This window comes from Fringilla coelebs (assembly GCF_963513975.1).
Source record: "Fringilla coelebs genome assembly, chromosome: 3".
NCBI classification, from domain to species: domain Eukaryota; kingdom Metazoa; phylum Chordata; class Aves; order Passeriformes; family Fringillidae; genus Fringilla; species Fringilla coelebs.
In genome coordinates, this window is record NC_140030.1 from 99,941,707 (window position 1) to 99,965,580 (window position 23,874).

The window sequence follows — 23,874 nt, forward strand, 5'->3', positions numbered from 1 at the left end:
TGCAGGGCAAAATATCAATTAATTAACTGTGCTGTTCAGAAAAGTTTATGGAGCTCTTGCCCTCACAATGTCTGCCTGAAACCAGGGCTGCTGGTGCCTCCCCTTTGTGCTGGGCCTCGTAGAGGGGGAAAACACCCACTGTCTTTCACACCTCCCTTAATACAAGTGGTAGTTCACTTGTCCTACAGCACTTGGTGTAGAATTTGTCCAGTAGAACTCAAGCAAGTGCAATCCACTTCCACTATCTTCTGTACTTTTCAGAGAAGATGCCAAATCCAAGGAGATTGTTTAAGTAAGGGACTCCTGTAGGGTCAGTGTGGACACACAGGGGAGTCACTCACTCTCAGACACCCCAAAGCAGAGTGCCCTCTGTGCAGAAGCCTCTCTCCTGCTCCTTTCAGAGTCAGGACCCTGCCCCTGATCATATTTCCCTTTTGGTTAGAAGTGCCCAGAAAGGCCATCATGGAGCACAGAAGGAACAACAATGTATTACTGGAAAAGCACAGAATCAGGCCCCCAAGAAAGATTTCCTACCCTGGTTCCTTTACAACCAGAGCAGCCAATCAAGACAACAATTTCTGCAAGTTTTGCTCCAAAGGCCTAATCTCGGAGATTTCTCAACTAGAACAAAGTGCTAAATATTTAATGTAAGCAAAAACTAAAAGTAAAAAAGGTTTTCTGAATCTCTATTACATTTAAAGCAGAACAAGAGCGAGACAGCTGACAAAGCAGCATTTAATTCCTAGCTATATCTAAACCAGAATACTCAGCCTAATTTACACAGGCAGCTAGTCACAGTTCACATAATCACACACAGCAGAATATGACAGGGGAATTAAAGGACCAGGAAAGCATGTCTGAACTATAAGCTATTCTAAATATATTAAATGCAGACATTTAATTCAGAAAAAAAGCTAACCCAATCAATTATTATTTTAAGCAAAAAATTACTTCAAGCAAAAAAACCAAAACGAATGCATGGAGGGGCTTTTACTACTATTTCTTAAATAAAGGAAATAGCCAATTTAAACTTAAGGTCTCACAAGGTACAAAGATGCACTAGAAGAGATACCCAAGATTTTGTAATAAATTCTGATATAGCAACTGATCAGCAAGTAAGGAATTCATCCTGTTCCTATGTCAGTCTTTTCCCCCAGGTTCTTCCAGCAAATGGCATCAGCAGTACTCAGAATTTCAATTCCCAACGCTATGCTGGCATTTGCTCCCCCAACATCTATTTGCAGAAACAGGTGGGAAGATTAAACTTGGGCTCTCATTCAGATGTAGGGCAAAACCTGCCCTTGCAGAGTTAGTGTTGCAACAGTCCTGTAGTAAAAGATATTCAACCACCCAGTAAAAATGTATGCTTTTACCACAATTCTGGGCTCATTACTCCTATTCAATTAAGTTTTTTCTCTAAAAGATTCATTGGGAAAACAACATATTCAGAGCTGTATCTGATGAAAACTTAACTTTTTGCTAATACCTCATTTCATTGTATCACATTTAAAACTGGTGTCCTTTAAGACTAGAAAGAAATTAATTTCTATGTCACATCACTTACCCTCTCTTTCCCATTACTTTCACCTTATTTACCACCTTTATTAGTGGTGTCATGGCAGGCATTTCAAGAGAGAGAAATAATCTCTCCAAACCTGTGAGTGATAGAACATGCTCCAGGCCATTCAAAATAAGAAATCATCATGAGCAACCATGATCCAGAATTTCAGAGGCGATGGGGGAAGGGTGGACTGGGGGATGTCAACTACAAAAGAACACACATGTACCAATAAAATGAAGCTGATTATGTCAATTGTTCTGTAATGTTTTCTAATGTTTCTTTTATTTTGAGGCTTTGGTCATATTTGAGTGGAAGCCAATTCAGAACTCTTTCTAGGCTGGGGTTCCTGAAGCTACACAAGAGCGACAGACAGAAGGAAAAATCAGATCTCATTTTTTCAGCTTAAACTCATTACTCTTTGTAACTCTTCCCTGAAGGCCAGCATGAACAGCAAGCTCTAGATTCCTTTTTTCTCTCATTCCAGAAGTTTCAGTGGCTCTATTCAAAAAGGCATCATGAGAAAACAGTGTCTAAAAAGGCATCAAAGCTATTTCAAAGACTCCCGAAAAAGGACAGATGCAGAAGTCAGTCCAGTTTCCTAGATCTCAGTGTAAGAACAGCCTGGAAATTCTGCCTGGAATGCTTCCCCAGGCAGGCGACAGAGTGCAAGCCGAGCTGGGCACAGTTAGTTCCTGAAAGCCGTGGGCAGCAGGAGCAGAGCAGGACGCTGAGCACTCACATAAATGAATCCGTGGAAAGAGAATGCTAATGACCTGCTAATGCAATCACGGGGAGTGAAATCCCACATGTAAACACTGTCACATTATTGGGGTCGGTTAGTCAGAGGTGAGAAGGAGGGAGCCTCCAGCCACAGAGAGCAGACTGTTCTCCCGAGCTGTATTTGCTAAGAAAACCAAGAGCAGCCTAAAGTATCAACAAAGATCTGGGCCAGAATGATTCCCCACAAGGACAATGGAGCACTGGAAGAGGCTGACTGGCAGTGCTGCAAAGAGCCCACCTTAAAAATTTTTTTTAAACTGTTTAGGCAAATGTTTGTCTGGAATTATGCTGCCTTGAGGCAACAGTATAAGACAGGTGAGGCTGCCTCCAGCTCCAGCTCACAGGAATGTACAAGCAAAGCTTCAACAGGTGGGACATGTTTCTCCATTCATCTGCCAAATCAGTAGGTCTGGAATTAGCAAAGACCGAGTTTTAATAGGCCTGCCACATAAAAAGAGGGCTACAGTTTGTGTCAGGAACAACAGCAATTATTGTCAGTGGAATTTCCTACTGGAAAGGGCTTGCTCACCACAGCCCTGAGCGCTGGGAATGACCTGCGGACAACAGTGAAACATAAGCACAGGTGGGAAGATAGAGAAGCATATTATGAACTTTGGAATATATTGCTGTGCTAGACACACAAACATGGGCTCAAAAATATTTTTGACAAAAAGCTGGGAAACTTGTTTCATAGTCTGTGCAGTTTCAAGTTGGACTAACATTCCATGACTTTAAGATTAAGAATGTAGGAAGTAACTGTCCACAAAACTGCCAGCAAACAAGTACACATTATGGTGTGTCTTCAGTGGATGTTCTTATGTACTTTTCCACACTTTGAGCATGCTAGGAAGCAAAATGACATTTTTTCCATTGCTTCAGATACTTTTATTTGAGACAAAGTTCTTGTACATAGAGCCAGTGAAAGCTTTCACATCTTTGGACCAATTTAAACCTCCTCTCTTCCCTCCTATCCCTTTCTCATTCCATTACCTAAGCAATCTGCAGAGACCAAGAAACACAGCCCAAAACTTCAGGTCAGCCAAACTCTTCTCAGAGGTGCAGTTTCTGTTTCAAAACTGCTCTCCCTCCTGGCACCTCTGAGGGGACGCTTGATGAGCTCAGACAGTGAAAGGAACCAAGTGTGGAAACAGCATATATTCAAGTTACCCACAGAAGCAATGAGAGAGAAAATCACTTACTAGAGCAAGGGGCTTCTAAAATGGAAGGCAACTCATCCTTGTTCTTTTTATGGAATAGGCAAAATACACTAACACCAGTCTGTGAGATTTTGAAAGCCTACTACCACTCTAGACATGGGCAAGTCTTATTCTTAGTTATGAATTTCTTGCTCTCCTACTTGCAACAGCCAACCTGAACACTCAATGTTATGATTCAGTAGAACATAAAAACACCAAAAGAATTCCAATAACTGCCTCATGACATAAAAGCAGATAATCAATTACACAGATTGTGATTAAAGAGAGATTACGTTAGAGACAAGAAAGTTATCAGTAAGTATACACAGAACACAGCTGTGAAGGAGATAATGACATAGAAAAGGCTGATGGAAAACGAATACCAAGATTTAAATGGTAAGAAACTGCTCTACGATCAAACTATTTATGGATTATACACACAGCAGATGACAAAGGTCACCTACTAGAATACAAATACAGAATGGCTGGGGCAATAAAAATACAGCTAGAAAAAAAAAATCTACAATAATCCAGGTAATGGATCATGAAGTAATGTACATATATCCCCAACAAGAAAATAACCACAAAAATCAAGTATCTTGTTTCCTTTTCATTTGCAGCATGGCACAAATTACCTCATCACTGCTTAAAAATCTCTCAGAAAGTGCAGAATAAACTTGTTTGGAATTTGGTAGCATCTGCCTGCAAAGGCACCAAACTGTAGCTGTGTATCTCTTCTACCTGGTCTTTGCTCAGCCATACTGAAACGTGACAAAATTATTTTGGAGACTGACTTTTAATACTAATTCAAAATAGAAACAAACTCAAAATTTCTAGCAGAATTCACACAGCTTCACAATTAAAGCACATCCCTAAGCTCTTCAGACTTCAGTATTTTGTGTTCTGAGTGTTGCTGACCAAAGAGGAGGGGAAGCCCTGCAGGACAGAAAACATCTCTGGACAAAACAGAAAAGGTCCCAAAGGACTCTGAATGTCCCCATGCTTCCCAAAGGTGACGTGGTCTTGCCAGGTTAATGACAAACATATTGTTGTAAACCCAGGCAAAATACACTTTAGGCCCGAAGAGGGTAAATGCCTATAATTTAAGGAGTGAGGAGAACAACCTCCTGCCTCCCTGGCTCCCCTATTTTTAACAGGCAGGTGTTCCATGCTCTGGAATGTCAGCCAGCCATTGGAACACCCGTGACTGGCTCGAACCGATGAACATGTTTTCATCCACCACTAAGTGGAGCTGTTACCCTGGAAAAAGAGTTTCTCCATCTCTTCCAGCATTAAGGGAAAAAAAAAAAAAAAAAAAAGGAGAAAGAGGTGACTGAAAGCAGCCAGTTTTATCGTTTCTATAGCTCTCAGTAATTTTTGCCGTAAAACTATTAAATATATAATTCTGAGGATACTAATTCTATATCCTCCAATCAAAGAATAAACATCTACCTACCAGTGACTATTTGGCAGTTCTTGTGAGATGAACTAATAGCACAAGTGAGGTTGAGAAGAAGCTCCCACATAACAGAAGACTGGCCCTGCACAGCTCATCAAAGGTGTGAGGCAGAGAGCAAGAACAGCAGGCAGCAGATGGTCTGCTGCCCCCTCTATGTGGAATACACTGACATGTAAAGAAAGCAGGACATAAGCTCAGTCTACATGCCCCATATAAAATCCTGAAAAAAAAATCATCTGCAACGTCACAGGAAATCCAGCTATACCCAGAGGGGCTGGCTGACAAATACACTGACATTGTTTTATCCACAGCTACTTGTATGGTGACAACTGGGGATGGAGACTTCCCCAATTAAAATAAACTACGTGAGAAAGAAAAGGAAACTCCAGGAAACAGTAACTAAACTATGTTTTGTGTTAAGAAGTGTCATAGGTGAAAATAGAAACTTGACATTTACAACAAAAGTATAAATAAAGCATTTTGCTTTCAGCCCTTTTAAATGTTCAGTTACTGGTGATAGGAGTAAACCTTAGCTTTAGATATTCAAATCACTTTCCAATATTGACAAGAAAAAGAAGCATTTTTAGGTAAAAAAAGATATCATGCAAAATCCATTGCTTCCCCACACTTCAGTGCTATGTGGTACTACTTGGTAGAAGAGCAATTTATTTTTGTTTAAAAACAACATTAAAATTATGTTACTGAGAAAACAGTCCTTAATGAAACCATATTAATGGCACTAAACACTGTCTTGATACCACAATCCTTTAAAACATATTTGAAGATTAAGTTTCTTTTCAAGAAAACCCCGGGTAAAGCAGCTTCCCTTTTTTCAGCCAGGCAGCCCCAGAGCGGAAGCTGCTGCCCAGAACAGAGAAGGGAAAGGAAAAAAGTACTTCATGCAGCACTTGCTCTATGCAATGTCAAGCAGTGCACTTTGGCAAAGCCTGTTGTTTGTGCAGCTCTCAGGAACTCAGCTCTCTTGGAGAAGTTCTGGGAGCTCCTGGCTTGGAGGAGTTGGAGACTCACAGGAGCAGCTTTTGGGTTTTCACTCGGGGCACAGGACATGCAGAGGGATCCCAGGGAGCAGCTCTTGCTGCCGGTCCCACCTTCCCATCCTCCCCAAATTCCTCATCCATCCAAGGCAAGCAATGAAGCTCTGCTCTCCCCTAGAGAGTGGCACTCAAGCCCAGAAGGGTGTGCTGCCATTTGGGATACACAGATGTCATAACCCAGCTCTGACTCGTTCGCTGCCCTGTTCAGACACAAATAATGTGTCACAGCCCATAAAACAGTGAGTCATGACCCAGCTCTGACTTGTTCACTCCATTGCTCACAGCGCACTAATGCAAGGCAGACTGAGGCTTACAGGGAAGGAATTTAAGCAGTGTAGTATAGCACTCCCCTCTCCTGCATTTTAATTGTAACATAGGTATTTATTGTACAATAGGTATTTTAATAAGCCTTCATTACTACAGAGCTAGGGTTTACGGTGGTTCAGCTGCTCAAATTTTATTCAGAACTTTTTCAGCATCTGGACACCTTTTAATCTTTAAAAATGATAAAGTCTAACACATGTAAAAAAGCCAAAACAACATTTCAGCTTACATTTTCTATGACAAACATCCATTCCTTGTCTTCAAACTCTTCAGCGTGGGGATCCTAGAAAAACAAACCAGAGAATTTGAGTCTAAAAATAATCCAGGGTGCAAGAGACTGCAAAACAGCCAAGATTTTCAGATACTCTGAATTATTTTTACCACAGAAGATGCCAGAGGGAAATATTTTAGCTAGGATGTAGGCTTTATGGGATGTCCACTACATGATGAACAAGTTGGGGTAAAACTGTCAGTGACTATTTAATAGACTCCTAAAAATACTTGAGGTTGATGCTGAGGAAAGCCTGCAATTCTGTTTCCTTTAAAAAAAAAGATAAATCTCTCTTTAATTCTCAAGTTCCACCTTCCAAATAACCAAACAATCCAAATCTTGCAGACAACAGTGGAGGGAGCCACTTGCTTCCACCAGGAGTGAGAAGATGCACACCCCAATCTGCCTAGGCCCAGACTCTACAGGCACAAGCAACACAGTCACAGCTTCAGCACAGCACCTCCTTCCACTGCAGATTTCTTAAATACTTATCCTGAGTTCACAACATTTCTATGGTATCACATGTGAGGATCAGAAAACATTTTCACTAACAGGAAGAAAAATAACAATGAAGTTCATATATTTGGCACTTCTTGTTTTTTAAATTTAATGAGCTTTCAGTCTGCTGGAGTGATCTGTATTGTTGTGTTGAAAGTAAAATAACACTGGAGAAGACAATAAGTCATTCCTCTCAAGCCCCTATCAAGGATCCTACTTTAAACAAAATACTTTTTTTAAAATAATTAATCATCCAGTCCAAGTTCTGAACAACTGCAGCAAAACTTCTACTCCTCTTGCAAAATAGATTCTCACACTAAGAGAGTGTGTCTTGAGTCTTTCTTTTTATATGAAACCTGCTTTTGTTATACCTCAATTCTATCCTATTATTTCTAGTTACAGGAAAACACTCAATTACTCCTCTGTCCCTGATGTTTGCACACTATAGGTGTTTGTAGGTAAATGTCACTTCCATATCATCAGCATTTCCCAACATCATATATGAGACCCCTCAGCATCTCAGTTTTCTTGCTACTATTTGGCAACTCGTCCTGACACTACAGCAAGCACAGCAATTCCATCTTGCTGCTTTAAATTAACAAAATGCATCCAGATACTTTGCTCCCATTTTATACCCATTACTACCATCGTCCTTTTTGTTCCAGAATGCCACAAGCCTCACATTTAACCTTCTTGACTCACTTACCTTAGTCTTTGCTTTAACCCATGTTTCACTTCAGTTTTGTTTTGAAGTCAGACAGTAGAGAGAGGTACTGTACCACTTTTAAACTAGTTCTCTTTGAATACACAAAATATTTTCTAAGTAAGGAGCTTATAGCGCCAACAACCAGAGAGAAGTTGTCCTTTGGGTTTTTTTTAATTTTTCCAGGACACAAAAGACTTGGGAAGTGTGCTCTTAAATAAACCTCCTCTTTGGATGAACTACAATAACACCTCTAGGAGGATATTATCCCATCTCCTCCTGCGCATCCTTCCTCCAAAACCCAGCCAAGTGAGTTTCCCACACAGCCCCCCTGTAAAACACTGTCAGTGAAAGAATATAAGATGTTGCTAAAAATTTATGTCAAAACTGATGATTCATTTTTATACATTAATAAATCTTTTAAGAGGTTTTTTAAAAAAGAGAATAATTTAAATACTGCAAATGAGTGTCAAAACATGCTGTACCAGTAACCATAAGGACAGAAGGGCAAGTAGATACATACAAAATTATACTGAGGTATCTCCATGTCCCAATTAATGTCTTGTAAATATCAGATAATGTAATTATATCTCCATCACATTAATCAGGTCTGTGGAATTCTGCATTATATAAATAAAGCATGATACCTGCGGGTTTGGTGTATACTATATAAATTCTACAGATGTAACTAACTATCTATAATCCAGCTATTAAATACTTAAATTTTTTAAGAGTTAACCTGGGGCAATTACCTTTCTGTTTAATTGCTTCCTTTGATACAGCATGAAATGACATAATGAGATTTAATGGGATCATTAACCACTTTATGTTTTAATAAGCTACTCCATAATAAGTGACTCAACTCTTAAATATTTCATCCTGCTCAATTTTTTTTCCCCTATCTCCCCCAAAAGCTATTAGAACGAGCTTGCAGGCAGACCTAAAACTGATTCCAAAGTCAGGGACCAATATTTTATCCCATGTAACAAACAAAACATTCCTTGTTTTGTTTCTGCAAGGCAATAATCTATAAAGCCAAGCCAAGCTCTCTGTCAGTGGCAATAAAACTCACACCATTAAGGGCTACAGAACCAGGTGCTCTGCTGAGCATTTCTGATCATCTGACAGAGCAAAATAACACTATAATGCAAAGACTCCTTAATGTTCAACATATTAGCATACACTTGAAAGCAAGTTGTGAACACTTCAGGAAGATAAACGCAGTGTATTGCCCAAAACAGCCCTTAAAAGCTTCAAGGACTTCTCTAATGAACAGCCTTACCAAATGTTCAGAGAGTATGAAATATGCTGATATATGAACACTTTGCATATGTGTAGGATATTTCAGATTTAAAGGTGAATCCAGTTTTTTTTTTTAAAGCCATATTTTTTGTCAGTTTTAAAATGTCTCCAGAAAGAGAAAACCCTGAATAATTTTTAAATACATAAGCCTCAGCATTTCCTTGCAACGGACACATAAGTGCCTTCACTCTTCCACTAAAATGCTTTTATCAGAAACCCAAGGAGCAGCATAGAGAGCCCTATATCTAATTAACTAACAACTTTATTAAGTGGGCATGTAAACAGATACTTGTATGATTATAGTCATAACACAGCTTCTTGTATGATTACAGTTATAACACAGTTTCTATTGCAAACAACATGTTACATTTGGGGCTAACATTTCCTCAGGTAGTCTGCATAACAGGTGTTGTTTTTATAAATCTGGTTAATCTTTCATCTTATTTTGGATTTGAAGAGAGTAAATACCAGTAAAAAAAACCCACAACACCAAATACTTCCCTCACTGGCTAATCCATATTCTCCATTCATTCTCCACATAAAATTCATGTGATGTATCTAGCAAACTATTATTTGAGGACTACAGTATTGGTGACTATGTTTTAGGAAAAAAATGCCATTCCAAAGAAGAATAACTCTAGGAGTAATGGTTATAGCAGCCTTTGGAATGCTCCAATTCTGTATGAAAGCACTCTTTGGTAACAGGACACACAAAACCTCACCTGACCTGCAATCAGATACAAGCAGGGAATACCTAAAGTCAAGAGTTATAAACAGACCTCATTCCCATTTCCTAAAAGCAAATGATAATGAAAATTACCTAAAAAGATCAAGGAACAAATTGCCTCACATCTCGCTGTAACATGAGCGGAGTTGACAAGAGATTTTTTTTTTTTGGTAATGCATATTTGCTTCACCAGTGTACCACAGATGCAGAACTACACTCTATTCAACATTCACTATGGTTTCACCATGAATTGAGAACTGTAAGTATTATGGCAAATGGACTGAACAGCTTGTTGTTCCTCCTCATTTTACTATGTTAAAAAAGAAATGTCATTTTTAATACCAAGACATGGGTCCCATTTTCTTGCCTCAGTTTAATGTTCCTTTTCAGCATCTTTAACTAAGTTTTAGAGTCTTTTTTTTCCTACCCTTTTTTCCTCTCTTTTTTTGTCTCCTAAGATGACCTTAGTGTGCCAAAAGTAATACTCAGGTAAGAAGCAAACAGTAGGGAACTGTGTGAGAGACAGGACCTCAGCAATCCCACCCCTTAGCTTCTTTCTGTGACACCATTCTGCCCATCCACATGACAACTACCCAAAAAAGCCAACTCTTCTGGGCTTAGGAAGAGCAAAGGACATATCAAACACATTTTTCTGTTCTCTGTTCTCAGTCCATCATGAACCCATTCTTGTCAAGGACTAGATCCTTTCTGCAGAGCACAAGGTGGCTTCAGATGACTGAAGAAAGGTAAACCTTCTCCAATAATACAGGTTATATTCAGATTTACTTTTGTATTTCTTGTAACAGGAACACAGGACATATCAGGGGATTGCTGCATTTCCTAATGAGCAGGCAGAGTGGGTAGGGAAGATCTTCAGCCTGTTAGTCCCTTCCTCCCTTCCTTGCCCGTGCCTCCTCCCTAAGCGCTCCTGGTTTTTGAAGCTTGTCTTTCAATTAGATCACTTCATACCAGCCTTAATCTTCAGTCTTTCTTCTTGGGGAATAACTGCTTAAGGATTGTCACAGTGAATCACATCAAACACTGACAGGGTGTGTGATCTCCCTTCACCAGTGACCTGCAGCAGATGCTCTGGGTTCTCCAGCATCTGTCCTCAGCTTTTGTGCTTGCCTGCTTCAAACTGCACAAGACTCAAAATCTGACCCAATTCTTGTTGCTTTCAGTGCTGATTACAGAGGTCTGATTAGTCTAGAAAATCACATACAACTGTGATCAGCTTTAATTGGAGCTGCCAGAAAGCAGGGAGCTCTGAGGAGACTAGCACAAACATCCCTGTGCATCACCACACCAAGCTCACACTTTCCACTAAAGCCTATGGGCTACAAAGGCAACATGCATTGAATGTCCTTTTTAATTTTTTTTTTAATTAGTCCCACACTAATCCTTTAAGTTTTTAGCCATTTCATTTTTTGATGTGCAGATGTGCTTACTCCCCCAAGCTTATGATTTTTACATCTGACACACAACACCTTGCCTATGGAACTGGTTTTCCTTCCTATGGAGTATTCTCCATAGCATCTGGTCAAGCCCCTGCTCCCTTCTAAACTGAAATAAGTAAGCTCTGAACCTGAACTTGGTCTTTACTTAAGAGAAATGGCTTTATGAAGAGGTTTTGGACTGATTTGGGTTCTTTTGTTTCCTCTGCTGAGATAACACACTGACTTTTGTGTAGTGATCCTGCTACAGCATGGCCAGTTATTATTCTATAAAATCAAAGCATGATTGACTTGGGCTTTCAAGAAGAATGATAGGGATTTTTCTGAGTAATATGTGGGAACAGGAATACTTGCAACTACACAAGTATGCCTTGATCACCTATTTCATTCTTATTTTACTTACAAATAGTTTTTGTGTGCTTAGAAAGCTATGCCTTTAAAAATGTCTTTTTCAAACCTTGGAATTAAGAGCTGGTAATGGTCCCTGCTGTTGCAATGGTACATTGGTGTGATAAACCATGTACATCACTGACAAAACAAGTGTTTTGTGTAATCCAATGAAGCAAAGTCCATGCTTACTCCTGAAGAACAAACATTTTTGAACAGGAAGTCACTTTGCTTTTAAGCTAGAAAATAATGATGCTGCAATTTAAATCCTCATAGTACAATGGATGTTCATTTAGCTTTACTAAAAGCATTGCGCTTGCTTGGCAGTGAAAATTTCTGGTTTAAAATCTCTCTCGGCTGATAAGGATTTGTGTTTGTATATAAAGCTACAGAAAAGTATACAAGTTTTCATATGTGATAGTTAAACTTTGATAAGGCAGGGACTCTAAAAAATTAACTTGTGCTTCTGGAGCACAACCATGCTAACAAAAAAAAAAGTTGGAATTCAGCTCTGGCTTTTCTGACATTCGTGACTCCTTCCATGAAAGCACTACAAATTATGGATTTTAAATGAACAATAGGCTTATTGTTTCATGATGTTTCTTTTTCCCCAGTTTGGTTGAAAAAAACTCAAGGCATAACTAAACATCAGTGTGGAGCTCAGCAAAGGAAGAAGTTAAACTTTCAGAACAGATGGAACTTTTTATGTAATTAGTACCTCAGTGGCTGGATGGGCAGGAGCTACAGCTAATCAAGGGAAGCTGAATCAATATATCCATATGATGCTTTTCCCCACATGACTGTAGGGCGTTATGAAATTTTACCAGCAGCCCAGAATTAATTGAAACAAACAAACAAAAAAGCTTACATTTACTTGAAATTAAAGTTTTCAAAATGAAGGTTGTAATCTCTTCAGTACTTTGTATGTGCAAGAATTACAAATATGTTGTTGTAAGCAAGGTAACACCCAAAGCAGGGCTGTGCAGATAATGCAGGATATCTCATCTGTTGACTGATCACAGGGACTTTGCTTAGCCAGCTCTCAAGTGTCCACGCTGGCTCCTGGAGAGAAGACTCTTAACATTCTCATCAGCACTTGAAACCTTGACGTATCTCCTAATCCTACCAGCAACACATTTCAACAGCCACTTACGAATGCGCTGCCACTACTGTGTGAATCATTTCCCACAACACATAGCTGTCTGTCTGGAGCCCACTCCTTCATTCCCAACAGCACCACTGCACTCATTTGTTATCTGTGATTGCTACACAGCTCTGTGGGAGCAGCCAGCTTCCAGCTCTGGGCTCTGCCAGGGTGGACACGGAGGCAGCAGCTTCCTGAGCTTCTCAGTGGTGGTGAAAGCGAGCAGCTCCTGTTTGTAAAACAAGGCCAGGCTAAGTGCAGGCACTGCAAAGTGCCAAACCCCCAGTAATCACCCTCCTTCGCAGGGAATTGGCTCCAAAAGGGATTTTTACAGAACTGCAAGATGAGCAGCCTCTTTCTCTGAGCTTCACTGTTTTCAATCTTTTTGTCTCCTTTCTTCTAGAGGAAGAACAATACAAATACCCCATTTCCAAGTCAGCTCGCAGAAAGGCGGCTGCAGAGTGCCATCACATACTTCCCTTCCCACTGCTCCAGCGCTGCCCAGACAATGCAGCAGCTGTGTGACAAACAGCCACTTCTTTTGGACTCTCTTTGCCCAGAACCTACCAGCTACAGAAATGCCAGCTCTGTGAGTGCTGGGACATGTCCTGTGCTGCAGCTGAAGCATCACAGAGCCAACAAAATCATCAGGGCACTGGGTACAGCCTGAACTGGGCCAACACCATCTTCTGCCTGCAATCCCTTGCCCCTAGCAGCTGGCCCAGGCAGGCTGCTGGTCTCACACAGCTACAGCACTCCTGGGGCATCACACAGCTTGCTCAACAAGCTGCTCTGTGCTCCACATGCATTCCCTTACAGAGAACAAAGGGTGTTTGGCCACTTACAGGCTCTCTTGTTAGAAGAGCTGGAGGATCAATTAGAGCAGATTTTACAGAAAGAGCTGCCAGACAGTGTGATGGTTCTCAATATTTTGATTATAAATCCAATGCTCACTCCCCCAGAGACCAGTGGGTACCACTTACAGAAAGCACAGTTGCTGGGGTTATTCACACTCCTACCTCTCCTCCCAGACCAATTCTTGTGACAGGCAGGCTCATTTTTAGGTGGGAGGAGGAAGTCCAGTGAACAGATCTGCCTGCAGAATTAGTGCTGGGTAAAATTAAGCTTTTGTAATACCTGACACTGGCTCCAGAGGCCCTTCCATCCCTCACTAGATAATCCCACCCTCAGTCTCAGTTACACAACTAACAAGGCTGTTTTGCTGTTCTACATAACAGAATGCTGAAGCAGTACAAGTGTAAATAAAAAGATGGGATGGCAAGAGAAGGCTGGAAGACACTTTCACTTCAAAGCCACAGTATCACAGAGCTGCACCAAAGAGAAACTTTATTTCTCATCCTTCATGTAACATCATAATCACAGTCAAGATTTCTGTACATTTCTGCTTCACTTTAAATGTTGAAAATATCAAGCAACATTTACAGCGCTGCATAACCATGCTCAGATTGTACAGACATGTGGCATTGCCACATAATGCTGACAAGTTTCTTAGTCCAAGCAGTAGTCCTTGAAGCAAACAATTTTTGGTAGTGAACTTTTAAATCTCAGTTGAAGACTACATGTTTGCTAGGAAGAGAAACAAGTTTATTATAGTTTATAATCACTGTCAACCTGAGAAGTTTGTGCTCATGCGTAATCCCAAAGGCAGGAATTAACAAAAAAAGGGAGGAGGGAAGACAACCCTCTTTTTTTAGGTTTAATGAACCAAGTAATAAATTTCCATTCTAAGGCTAATCAGAAGCCAACTCCAAGCTCAGGAACATCCCTAAGACAAAGAAATACAAATATTACTAATTAGAAAGAAGTATGTTACTGTTGCCCTAAGCTGCAAAGGGAGCAGTTAGAAATAAGAACAGCCAAAATGTAGATGAAGGCACCAGAGTAAAGAACAAGGAAGAACTGTGGAATGAAAATCCCAGAAATCTTCAGCCTCCTACACTGTCACACATGCAAAGCTGCATTGCTTATCTTTATGCAGAAAGGGTCTTGCCCAATGATATTTAGGAAATTAGCTCTAGCATAACTATCACTTCCTCCTCCTGCTTCACAGACACAAAAATAAGCTTTTTTTTAGTAGAACAAATGCAATTCCCAAAATAAGAAATTTCCCTGTAAAAATCTTATCATTCTCTGTACTATTCAAATACTGCACATCCACTCTTACAGCTGCAATCACATCAGTGATGTGATGTTTGTGTAGAATTCTAAATAATGGGAAATGAGGAGCTGGATTCTGTTGCAGCCAATATGGATTGGCTGGATTCTGTTGCAGCTGGATTCTGTTGCAACCAATTCTGTTGCAGTTCTGAAAGTGAACAAGGAAGTCTAGAAATGACTGTGCTAGGACAACTTCTCCCTTCCAGTATTTAAAGGAAACCTACCAGGCTGTAACCCGTGCCAAGTCCTTACACAGGTACTACGTGCACAGTTACACATGTGCTGGACTCTGTGCCAGTGCCTCACCATAATCAGCTCAATGGGTATTTCAGTGTGTTAACTAAACTACAGAAGTCAGCTTTGGCAGGGAACAGACCATCCCTCTCACCCAGATCTGAACTGAGGACATAAGGCTGTGCAGTTAATGACATAAAACCAGCAATATAAAACCATAAAACCTTGTGACTATAATCTGGCATTTCCGGACAGAATTTTTCATGTGTTGTTTAGGAAACAGTAAAGATTATGCTTTAAAGAAAACATACCTTGAAGAGAGTCACAGTAATTTCAACATTTTCAGGTACAGGCCACACCACCAACCCACGGTATGGGTTCTTGATTCCAGGCTGCCAGCTGTGTGCCTAAAGGAAGAAAAATACCCAGTTTTTTAAAGCCATTATAAAAGTGTTGACTTGACTCCCACAGAACCCATGCAGGTAAAAGTAACATATCCCCGACTCCAAAAATGTCACATCCCCAAACCCACGACGCTACTGAACACTTCAAAGGGCACAATTGAGAATGACAGTAAGGAAACTCAGACCACCAGCAGTCTTTTCCATTGAACTAAAGCTGTTCCTCACAAGGTCGTAAACTCAGCTTTTTTATTACATAGCACAGGTCAGGACACTCAGAGCCTTGCAGAAATTAAGGCTGTAGGGTCAGAACTTCTGTAGCAAGCTGAGCTTTATTTTGTGTACAACACATAGTGCAGGTCTAATCACATTTACACATAAATGGAGCAAGACATTTTACTTGAGGAATAAAAAGTGAAAACAATGATTTATAATGCTACTAAAATATTTAAATTTTTAAGAATTTATATGCTGGAGAACCTACATCTAGAAAACATAACAAAAAACTCAACAGTTAAACAGACTGAGAACCTGTCTACCTTTCAGCATCAGTTTGGATTAATGCATGGTCTGTAACTACATTTTAACAGCTAGTCCTAAAAAACACCATGTGTGAGCATTTCTGCTCTGGTTTGGAATAAGTATGCCTTTTTCCAAGCTCAACCTAATCTATTTTGTGATGCTGTAAGACAAATGAGGGAAGGATGCTGCTGCAGAATTGACAGCTACAGACAGAGCCAGGGTGTGATTAGAAACATCTGGAAGTTTTACCAGGAAAGACTGTACAATCTATTTACTGTTACCTGAAGCCAATTAACTTGGCTTTTTTTTTCTTTTTTTTTAATTTCTAGAGCATCACTCATTGCAATTTTATACTCCTTCCAACACTCAGAACTTCAGATTCAGGCTGTCTATTAGAACATAGTTTTACTTTAATAAGGTTAGCAGGATCTGTGACTCAGATTTTCTGGGACCCTAAGGTAACCTGAGCAACTTTAAGGATGACTTTGCTGTACCAAAGGGGGAAAGACAGAGCTGGAGAAGCAGTCCCATCCCTAGAGAGGCAGCAGCTCTCTGCCACTGTAGTAGGGAGTGCCAAATGTTGCCAGCTCTCCTTTGGTTTTATCACAAATTTTTTTCTCTTTTGATGTTCCACTTGAAACCCCAACTCCCAAAGATGCCTAATTAGATCAGATTTTTCAGTGAGTGTCTATGCTTTCTGCTTGCAGAGTAGCAACTTGGAGCTTCTAAAAAAAGGGAATTTTAAAATAAGAGCAACTTAAAAGAAGCCAATTTCTACTGGTTTTACTCCACAAATTCCAGTCTACTCTCCTCATTCTAAAGAGGACCTGGATGTCTTTTCTGAATAACAGAGCGCACAACAATAAATAACACAAACAAAACATATATTTTACAAGCAAAAGGTATTTTGTGAGCAGCAAAACACACCACAGTAGATGCCATTACTACCACAGCTACCGGAGCTGCAGTTTGTGTGTCTGTCCCAGAGAACCCACAGTCCCCTGCATCACTCCCAGCTTGCCCACAGAGATCTTCAGCAGACACAAGGCAGTGACCCAGAGCCAGGCACAAGCTCATCTGCTATGTCCCCTGGTAGCATCTTGTAAAATCAATAACCTCTCCTCCATAGGAGCACTCCACTCTCTTTCCAGCTACCAGTTTACACAAAAATAATTGGAGCTCATGGTGTGTCTGAAACCTTTGCTTTCCTGCTGGGTTTGGCCAATACTGAAAATTATGTCAAACTTTTGCCGTCCAAGGTCCAGGCACTGCTAGCCTGCTCAGCTGAGGATCACTTGTTCCATCTATTAAAAAAACCTAGAAAATGAGCATTCACTGGTGCAGTCAACACTTCACTGCAAGCCCTTTATCAGCATTTCCTCTCACCAGGAAAGTCAGTGAGACACAATAAACACACAGGGATAGAAAGGTTTTTCTGTCACTGAAAGCAACAACCAGGAGACAAGTTCTAACTAATGAGCTTTTAAAGCAAAGCTGTTCTGTGATCATGAATGTTATCAAGTCCTCCTCTGGCTTTGAAAAATAAACACTGTATCAGACAAATAGCATGACAGTAAAAGATAACATCAAAAGGACTGTCTTCGTTGTTGGGAAGGAGAAATGGAAAGGGGAAAGCAAATCCAGACACACGGAGGACTGGCAAATGACAGTAATTTAAAATTAAGATGCAGAGTGTTATTCTAATGCAACATTTCTCATGCCAGGCACCTCTCTGCTGCAGTTTCTTCAAGTTACATCTGGCCTACATCAAAAAACCTTTTCAACTCCCAAATTATAAGCCTTGACTTGGAGCTAGATCAGGCCACCACGACAGGTGACAAGGACTCACTGTCAGAGCTCAGCCAAGGCAAGGTGCTGCAGCTGCACAATACATTACAATACCCTAAACCCCTCCTTAACTCCATTTTCCATCAGGTGGTTGTGCCTTTAGACTCACTTTTTCCTCATTTGCTACTGTTCTTCACCAGCCATCTCCTGTTGTCTTGGAAGTCAAGGCAAGGGCAGCTAAGCAGAAGTGAATTGCAGCAGCCCGTGCCTCACCCACAGCCCTGCCCTTGCCTGACTTGTCTCCAGACCTGAGGGATGGGAGCCATGGTCTGGAAAGAGAAGTGCTTTGCTGCATTTCAAAGCAAAAGGCAACTCTTCCTTTTTTCTGCCAGTAGAACATGACAGAAAACAACATAGCATGAAAGCTCTTTTAAATCTGGAAACAGGAGCTACAGGATGGGCTGCTGAAATATCCTATAAATAGAGTAGGGCTGTGAATGACACTGTCCAACCTACAGCATTGCTCTGGCACAAAACTGATGACTGGGACAGGAGGAAATCTCTTAAAGAAAGGCAGTAGAGATGAGCCTACAGAACTTGGATGGGCACTTCAGGCTATCCATTTTTCTCTTTAAAAAAATAGTTCCAATCCAGGCAGCAAGCTTTGCAACCTGTGATGTGAAAATCACTGTTATTTTGCTATGCTTGAACTGGAATGACAGACTTGATACTACATTATTTCAGGAACCTGCCCTTTCAGATGCTTCATCTGTTTTCTCCTTTCTTTACTTCCACCTTGCCTCATCCTGTTGTGCAGGATAATTTCATGTTACTTTTCTGTAAGATGCTAGAGCTGAATATTTTGAGCCTGCTGCAAATTATGGAACAGTTTATATTTATGAATAAAAAATATGTTCTTATTGCCAAGCTGTCAATATTGGGTTTTAAAAGCAAAACTCATCTGAAACAGACCCACGATTATTCCTCACCTGCAGCCACAAAAGTGGCTTAATTGTGAGCCAGCAAACTGCTGATTTTCTTTTCCTTATAAATTTTTTGCCAGCTGCCTGTGATCAGGCCAGCTCTGCTACTGGTGGGTGTGACAGACTGTTCAGGGCACAAGAAGCAAGCAGGAGGTCAACTGGCTCCAGTAGTGCTTAGGGCAGCTCAGCTTGTAAGGATAATCCCTCTTCTTCAGTGTTATCCAGGCAGAACACTTAGACAGAAAAGGAAAAAATAAAAAAAAAAAAAAAAAGAACTCAAGAGGAAGAGCTGACATTAAGCAGCCAGATCCTTCATCTGGTGCCTCCATGCCAGGAGTGTGGCTTTGGAACATTGGAACATCAAGGATTTGCTCCATGTGATGCATCCCACCAAAGTAATTCACCATCCAAGACAGCCAGAACTGTATATGGCTGTTAATGGACCTACTGGAAAAAGAATGGACTGGAAAAAGCTGCCAATTCCCTCACACCAGAGGAAACCAGCAGTTTGTGAATGGCTTCTTCTTGTTCTTCTGTAACTCAGTTCAGTGTTACAAAGAGAGACAAATTAAAGGCCATACTCTAGACCACAGCTTGCATCCCCCCCATGATCATCTTGAAATCCCTGTGCTTGGCCCACCAGTTTAAAAGGCTGGGCACCAGAACAACACTCCAGTCACACTCATGCCTTGGGATACAGTCCAAAAAACCCAGCACATGCCAAAGAAGGAAGTTCAAAGCCCTGGAAACTCCAGGCAACCTTTGATCAACACATTGCTGTCAGTGCCCCCTTAGAGCAGACAAGGAAACCAGTGGATCCCCACAGGTCTTCCCATGAATGTCTTCAATTCACCGGCAGGCACACGTGCTACAACTCACTGTGCGCATCTGTGTTACTGCTACAAAGCTACACAAAGACTGCTAAGCTTGGGGAATGAGCACAAACTCATCTCCACCACAGCTTCTCTGGGATACCTCTTCAAGCTTGATTTCAAACATCCACATTATTCATGACATACATGATGAATACATCATGTATTAAATACATGAATCATGCTATTTGGTTCACCAGATCTTGCCTTATTTACCATCCACAGTAGATGTTGCTCAGATAAAGAGCCTCTTCCCTGTCTCTTCAGTTTCTCATGTCATCTCTAGGGTTTCTTGTTAGAAAAGAAAAACAACTAAACAAACAAAAAATCAAAGCCCAGACAAACAAAAAAACCTGGACGCAGAGTTATTTTTCTCAGCGTTTTCTCGGACAACCATCACTGCACCTCAGAACGTCACCACAAGTCAACTTTGTGGGACTCCCGGAAAAAAGAAGAGTATTAATGACCTCCAGTTTACAGTCAGGGATTACAATCACAGCATGATCTTGTAACTTAACTAAAAAACTGAGAAGCTCCAGGAGTGGCATTATTGAACTGTGCTGGTCCAAGACAGTCATCAGCATGTCAGGGTCACAACATGCCTTTGGAAATGCAGCCCAGCAGGGACAGGCCTGGCTAGCACTGAGCAATAAAGTAGCCAGAAAAGGCAACAGATTGCCAAAACCACCAAAACAGGTGACCCAGCTGCTGTTTTATTGATGGCAGAACTTTAGAAAAATGCTGGCCAGGCTGCTGCTGTGTACTAGAGATTCCTTTTACTCCCTGCCCCTTTCCCTCTCTTGGCTCTTACTTCTCACTGCCCAAGTTCTTTCCCTCTTCTCAGCATTGTTCCCTCTCCTCTGTGCTTAAAGAGTTTTTGATAAACCTGTAAGAGAAGTGCTGAAATCACAGGCAAGGCCCCTTCTTTCAGCTTTGATACAAAAAGAATCTTTGAAGAGTAATTCTGTCAGGCTCTCAGAAGCAAGTGCAAATTTGATTCTTCAGAGGTGTATAATTCAACCATAAGCCTCTGCATGTTCACAGGAAGAGTATAAAGTACCTCCTTGACATCACAGCAACATCTGTTTTCAAATCAAAATTTCTTTGTTCAAAGCCTGGGAATTTGAGAGCATCTCAGTGAAATGAAGGTAAAAGTATTTTCAGCACGTTTTTCCCTTGCTCTACACTAGAAGAAAGACATTTTTACACCACTAAAAAGAAAAAAAAAAAAGAAAAAAAAAAAGAGAAAGAGAGAAAGAGAGAGAGAGATCCAAAAGCCCAGGGCCTGAAAACCAGGGCAGGCGACCTTCCAGTGTGCCAGGGTACTGAAGAAGAATTCAACCATGGCTACAAGCTGCACCTTCTGTAAACCATGGATGCTGAACAGCATCTAAATAAAGCTTGGAGAGTGTACCTGATTTTGCAAACTGACAACATTTCCACCAACAGACAGGCGACTCCCACCCTCCCCAAGCTGAAAGTTCATTTTGGTTCTAGGACTGCAAAGCAATTCTGCCAAGCACAGCAAAACTGCAAATCACCATTTTATGTAAACTCCGCTGGCACACACAGTGGAGATACCCAACCACACAGAGCCACCTTGTCCTGACACATCTCACGAAATATATTGAAATTACACTTGCCCATGGAGAGCAGGTCCCAAAATAGAACTATAAGTAACTTAAATCTGCATTAAGGTCAGTAACTGCTGGATGTATTTATGGTCTTGTATCCGTCCACCCATCAGACTGCTATTTATATGCTCTTTCAAAATGTGTATTTGCTTTTCATTTGCAACACTTTGAAACTTACTGTAATTAAACATATCTACAGCTCCTTTACTATGTTTCCCACAGTAAGAAGAAAAATATTCAGACGCCTGCACATAATGCCACTTATTATTTCTTTTAATAAAGGGACTACCGTAGTTTATTTGGAAAAAGAGCATGTAGGGCAGGAAGCATATCAGAATCATGGAACCCCACAAAAAAAAGGGCTGCAAAGGACATCAAGAACTCAGCTTTCAGCTCAATGGCATTTTAAAATTGTATCAGTTAGAGCAGGCATTGCAGTACTCATCCAGAGCTCCATCTTCCAGTTGCATGACATTTTTGCTCAATACATCTCTTCTACTTTCCCAGTACAAAAGAGACACCGAGCTGCTGGAGAGCATCCAAAGGGCCATGTTTGTGAGCTTGTGAACTATCTGCTGGTGATATGCCTCATTAATGATCTGAAAAGTTCAGAAAACATAACCTCCAAAAAAGTCTTCACATCTTTACAGTAAGGTAAAACCTCATCCCTCCCTTCCTCCCTCTCAAGAAGCTGAAAAACAGACAATTATTAATGCTTTGTAGTCATTGAACCCAGTGTCCACCAAAAATAAAATAAGAGGAAATATTAATTTGACTTGCTTCCAATAAAGCAATTAGATGAAACAAGTATCTTGAATAAAGTATTTTCCTGGCAGGATGACTAAGAGATCAAGAACATTTATTGATCTACAGTTTCTGACCCAAACAGCCAACTACCAAAGCTTTAAAATTAACTCTATGCTCTGCCCAGGTTTCAGGACCACCCAGCCTCTTCCAAAGTACCTTTGTGGGATCTTACTAAACATGATTTAGTCAGCCAAAGACTTTTCTGAGTCTCAGGTTTAAATCTGCCAGTTTATCCAAGAGTTGCTTCGACTGCCTGGTGACCAAAAAGGAGGACACATCATGGAACTTTATGGCCCAGCTAGAAAAACTTCAAGCCCATGAGGCTAAGCTAATGCCAGAAAATCCTGCTGCCTCAGGGAAATGCTGTAACTTGGATCCTATAAAATGACAGGCAGAAACCCATCAGTTCAGAAAGCTGTGCTGGACTTCTGTTACAGCTTCTGTTTCTGAACATATTCTGAACCCCAACAAAGCAGTCATTTATGACAAATACCTTGTTTTCCACCAAGCTTTTCAGGGTTACAAATCTTGTGCAAGCATTGCACTTACTGTTTGATATAACTTTTATCTCTCTGTGCAACAGAAATTAAATGAAATTAATACAGCGAAGTTGTCACAGGGTGAGCCACATCTGACATCAGTTAGTGACATCAGCACTTACTGCCTAGGTACACACTGTGGTAGCACCTTTGGATACAACATTTAGTTGCGCAGTCAGGAACCACTCTTTATCTAAAACAGCCTAGAATAGCTTATACCTCAATTTAAAAGACAAAATATAACAAATATGCATGACAATCAGAAAAAAAGGTCAGAAAAAGAGGAGTACCAGTAAAGAAATAAACCCAAAGCCTCTCCTGAGCAGGGTAGAAAACCATGTATCACATTTTCTAAATATTTAAGTTTTTCAACACAATTATTTCAATATATCTTCTCTATCATGAATGCCCTCTCTCCACTATTACAGAGTTCTTTGAAAGACCCCACTTTTATTCTTTTTTATTTGTAGCATTTCAGGTTGTGAAAACAGCCTCTTATGCAGGCTTTATCTGCCTATTGCAGGGATGTCAGATTCTTTATTACTTTTTTTTAATTAGTTGGGGTTTGTTTAATACTTTCAGTAAAGAAACTGATTCTCCTTTCTAATTAGGTGTAGCAATTAATAACTGAATCGAGCTGATGGTGATACAGTTCTGCTAAACAAAAAGCCAAAGCTGAAATCAGAGTTAAGAGCTCCCATAAATTAGCACTGACATCAACAGCAGTTTATTCTGATCTTTACGGATAAACTGAATTAAAAATAAAAGGCAACAACTAAAATACTTCTCATTTATTTATTTGGCTGCTCCCCACATTCAGAAAAACAGTCCCTCAAACCACTGACCCTGTTTGTCACTCAAGTTGGGACCTATTAAGGCATCAACTAACCTTAGAGGATTTTCTTCTGCTTCTTCTTGTCCAAACCACCACTAGTTTATCTGGCTGCCTGTTGAAGATAAGGAAAAAACAGCTTAATATACAACAAGATCCATATGTAAACAGTTTTAATATAAACTCTTGCAACACGTAATGACATCCTTAGTGGATAACATGC

At 40.5% G+C, this 23,874-nt stretch overlaps 1 protein-coding gene across 7 annotated transcripts in view; it reads right to left on the bottom strand.

Moving 5' to 3' along the window:
* The window catches only part of EHBP1 (EH domain binding protein 1), a 206,213-nt gene that overhangs the window by 154,178 nt on the left and 28,161 nt on the right, over positions 1–23,874 (bottom strand). For all 7 annotated transcript variants that reach the window (XM_084202227.1, XM_084202226.1, XM_084202225.1 and 4 more), the window contains exons 3-5: positions 23,709–23,766; positions 15,585–15,680; positions 6,605–6,658 (exon numbers count right to left, since the gene is read on the bottom strand). In XM_084202227.1, coding sequence (XP_084058353.1) covers positions 6,605–6,658; positions 15,585–15,680; positions 23,709–23,766 — 208 coding nt within the window. The remainder of the gene's footprint in view (positions 1–6,604; positions 6,659–15,584; positions 15,681–23,708; positions 23,767–23,874) is intronic.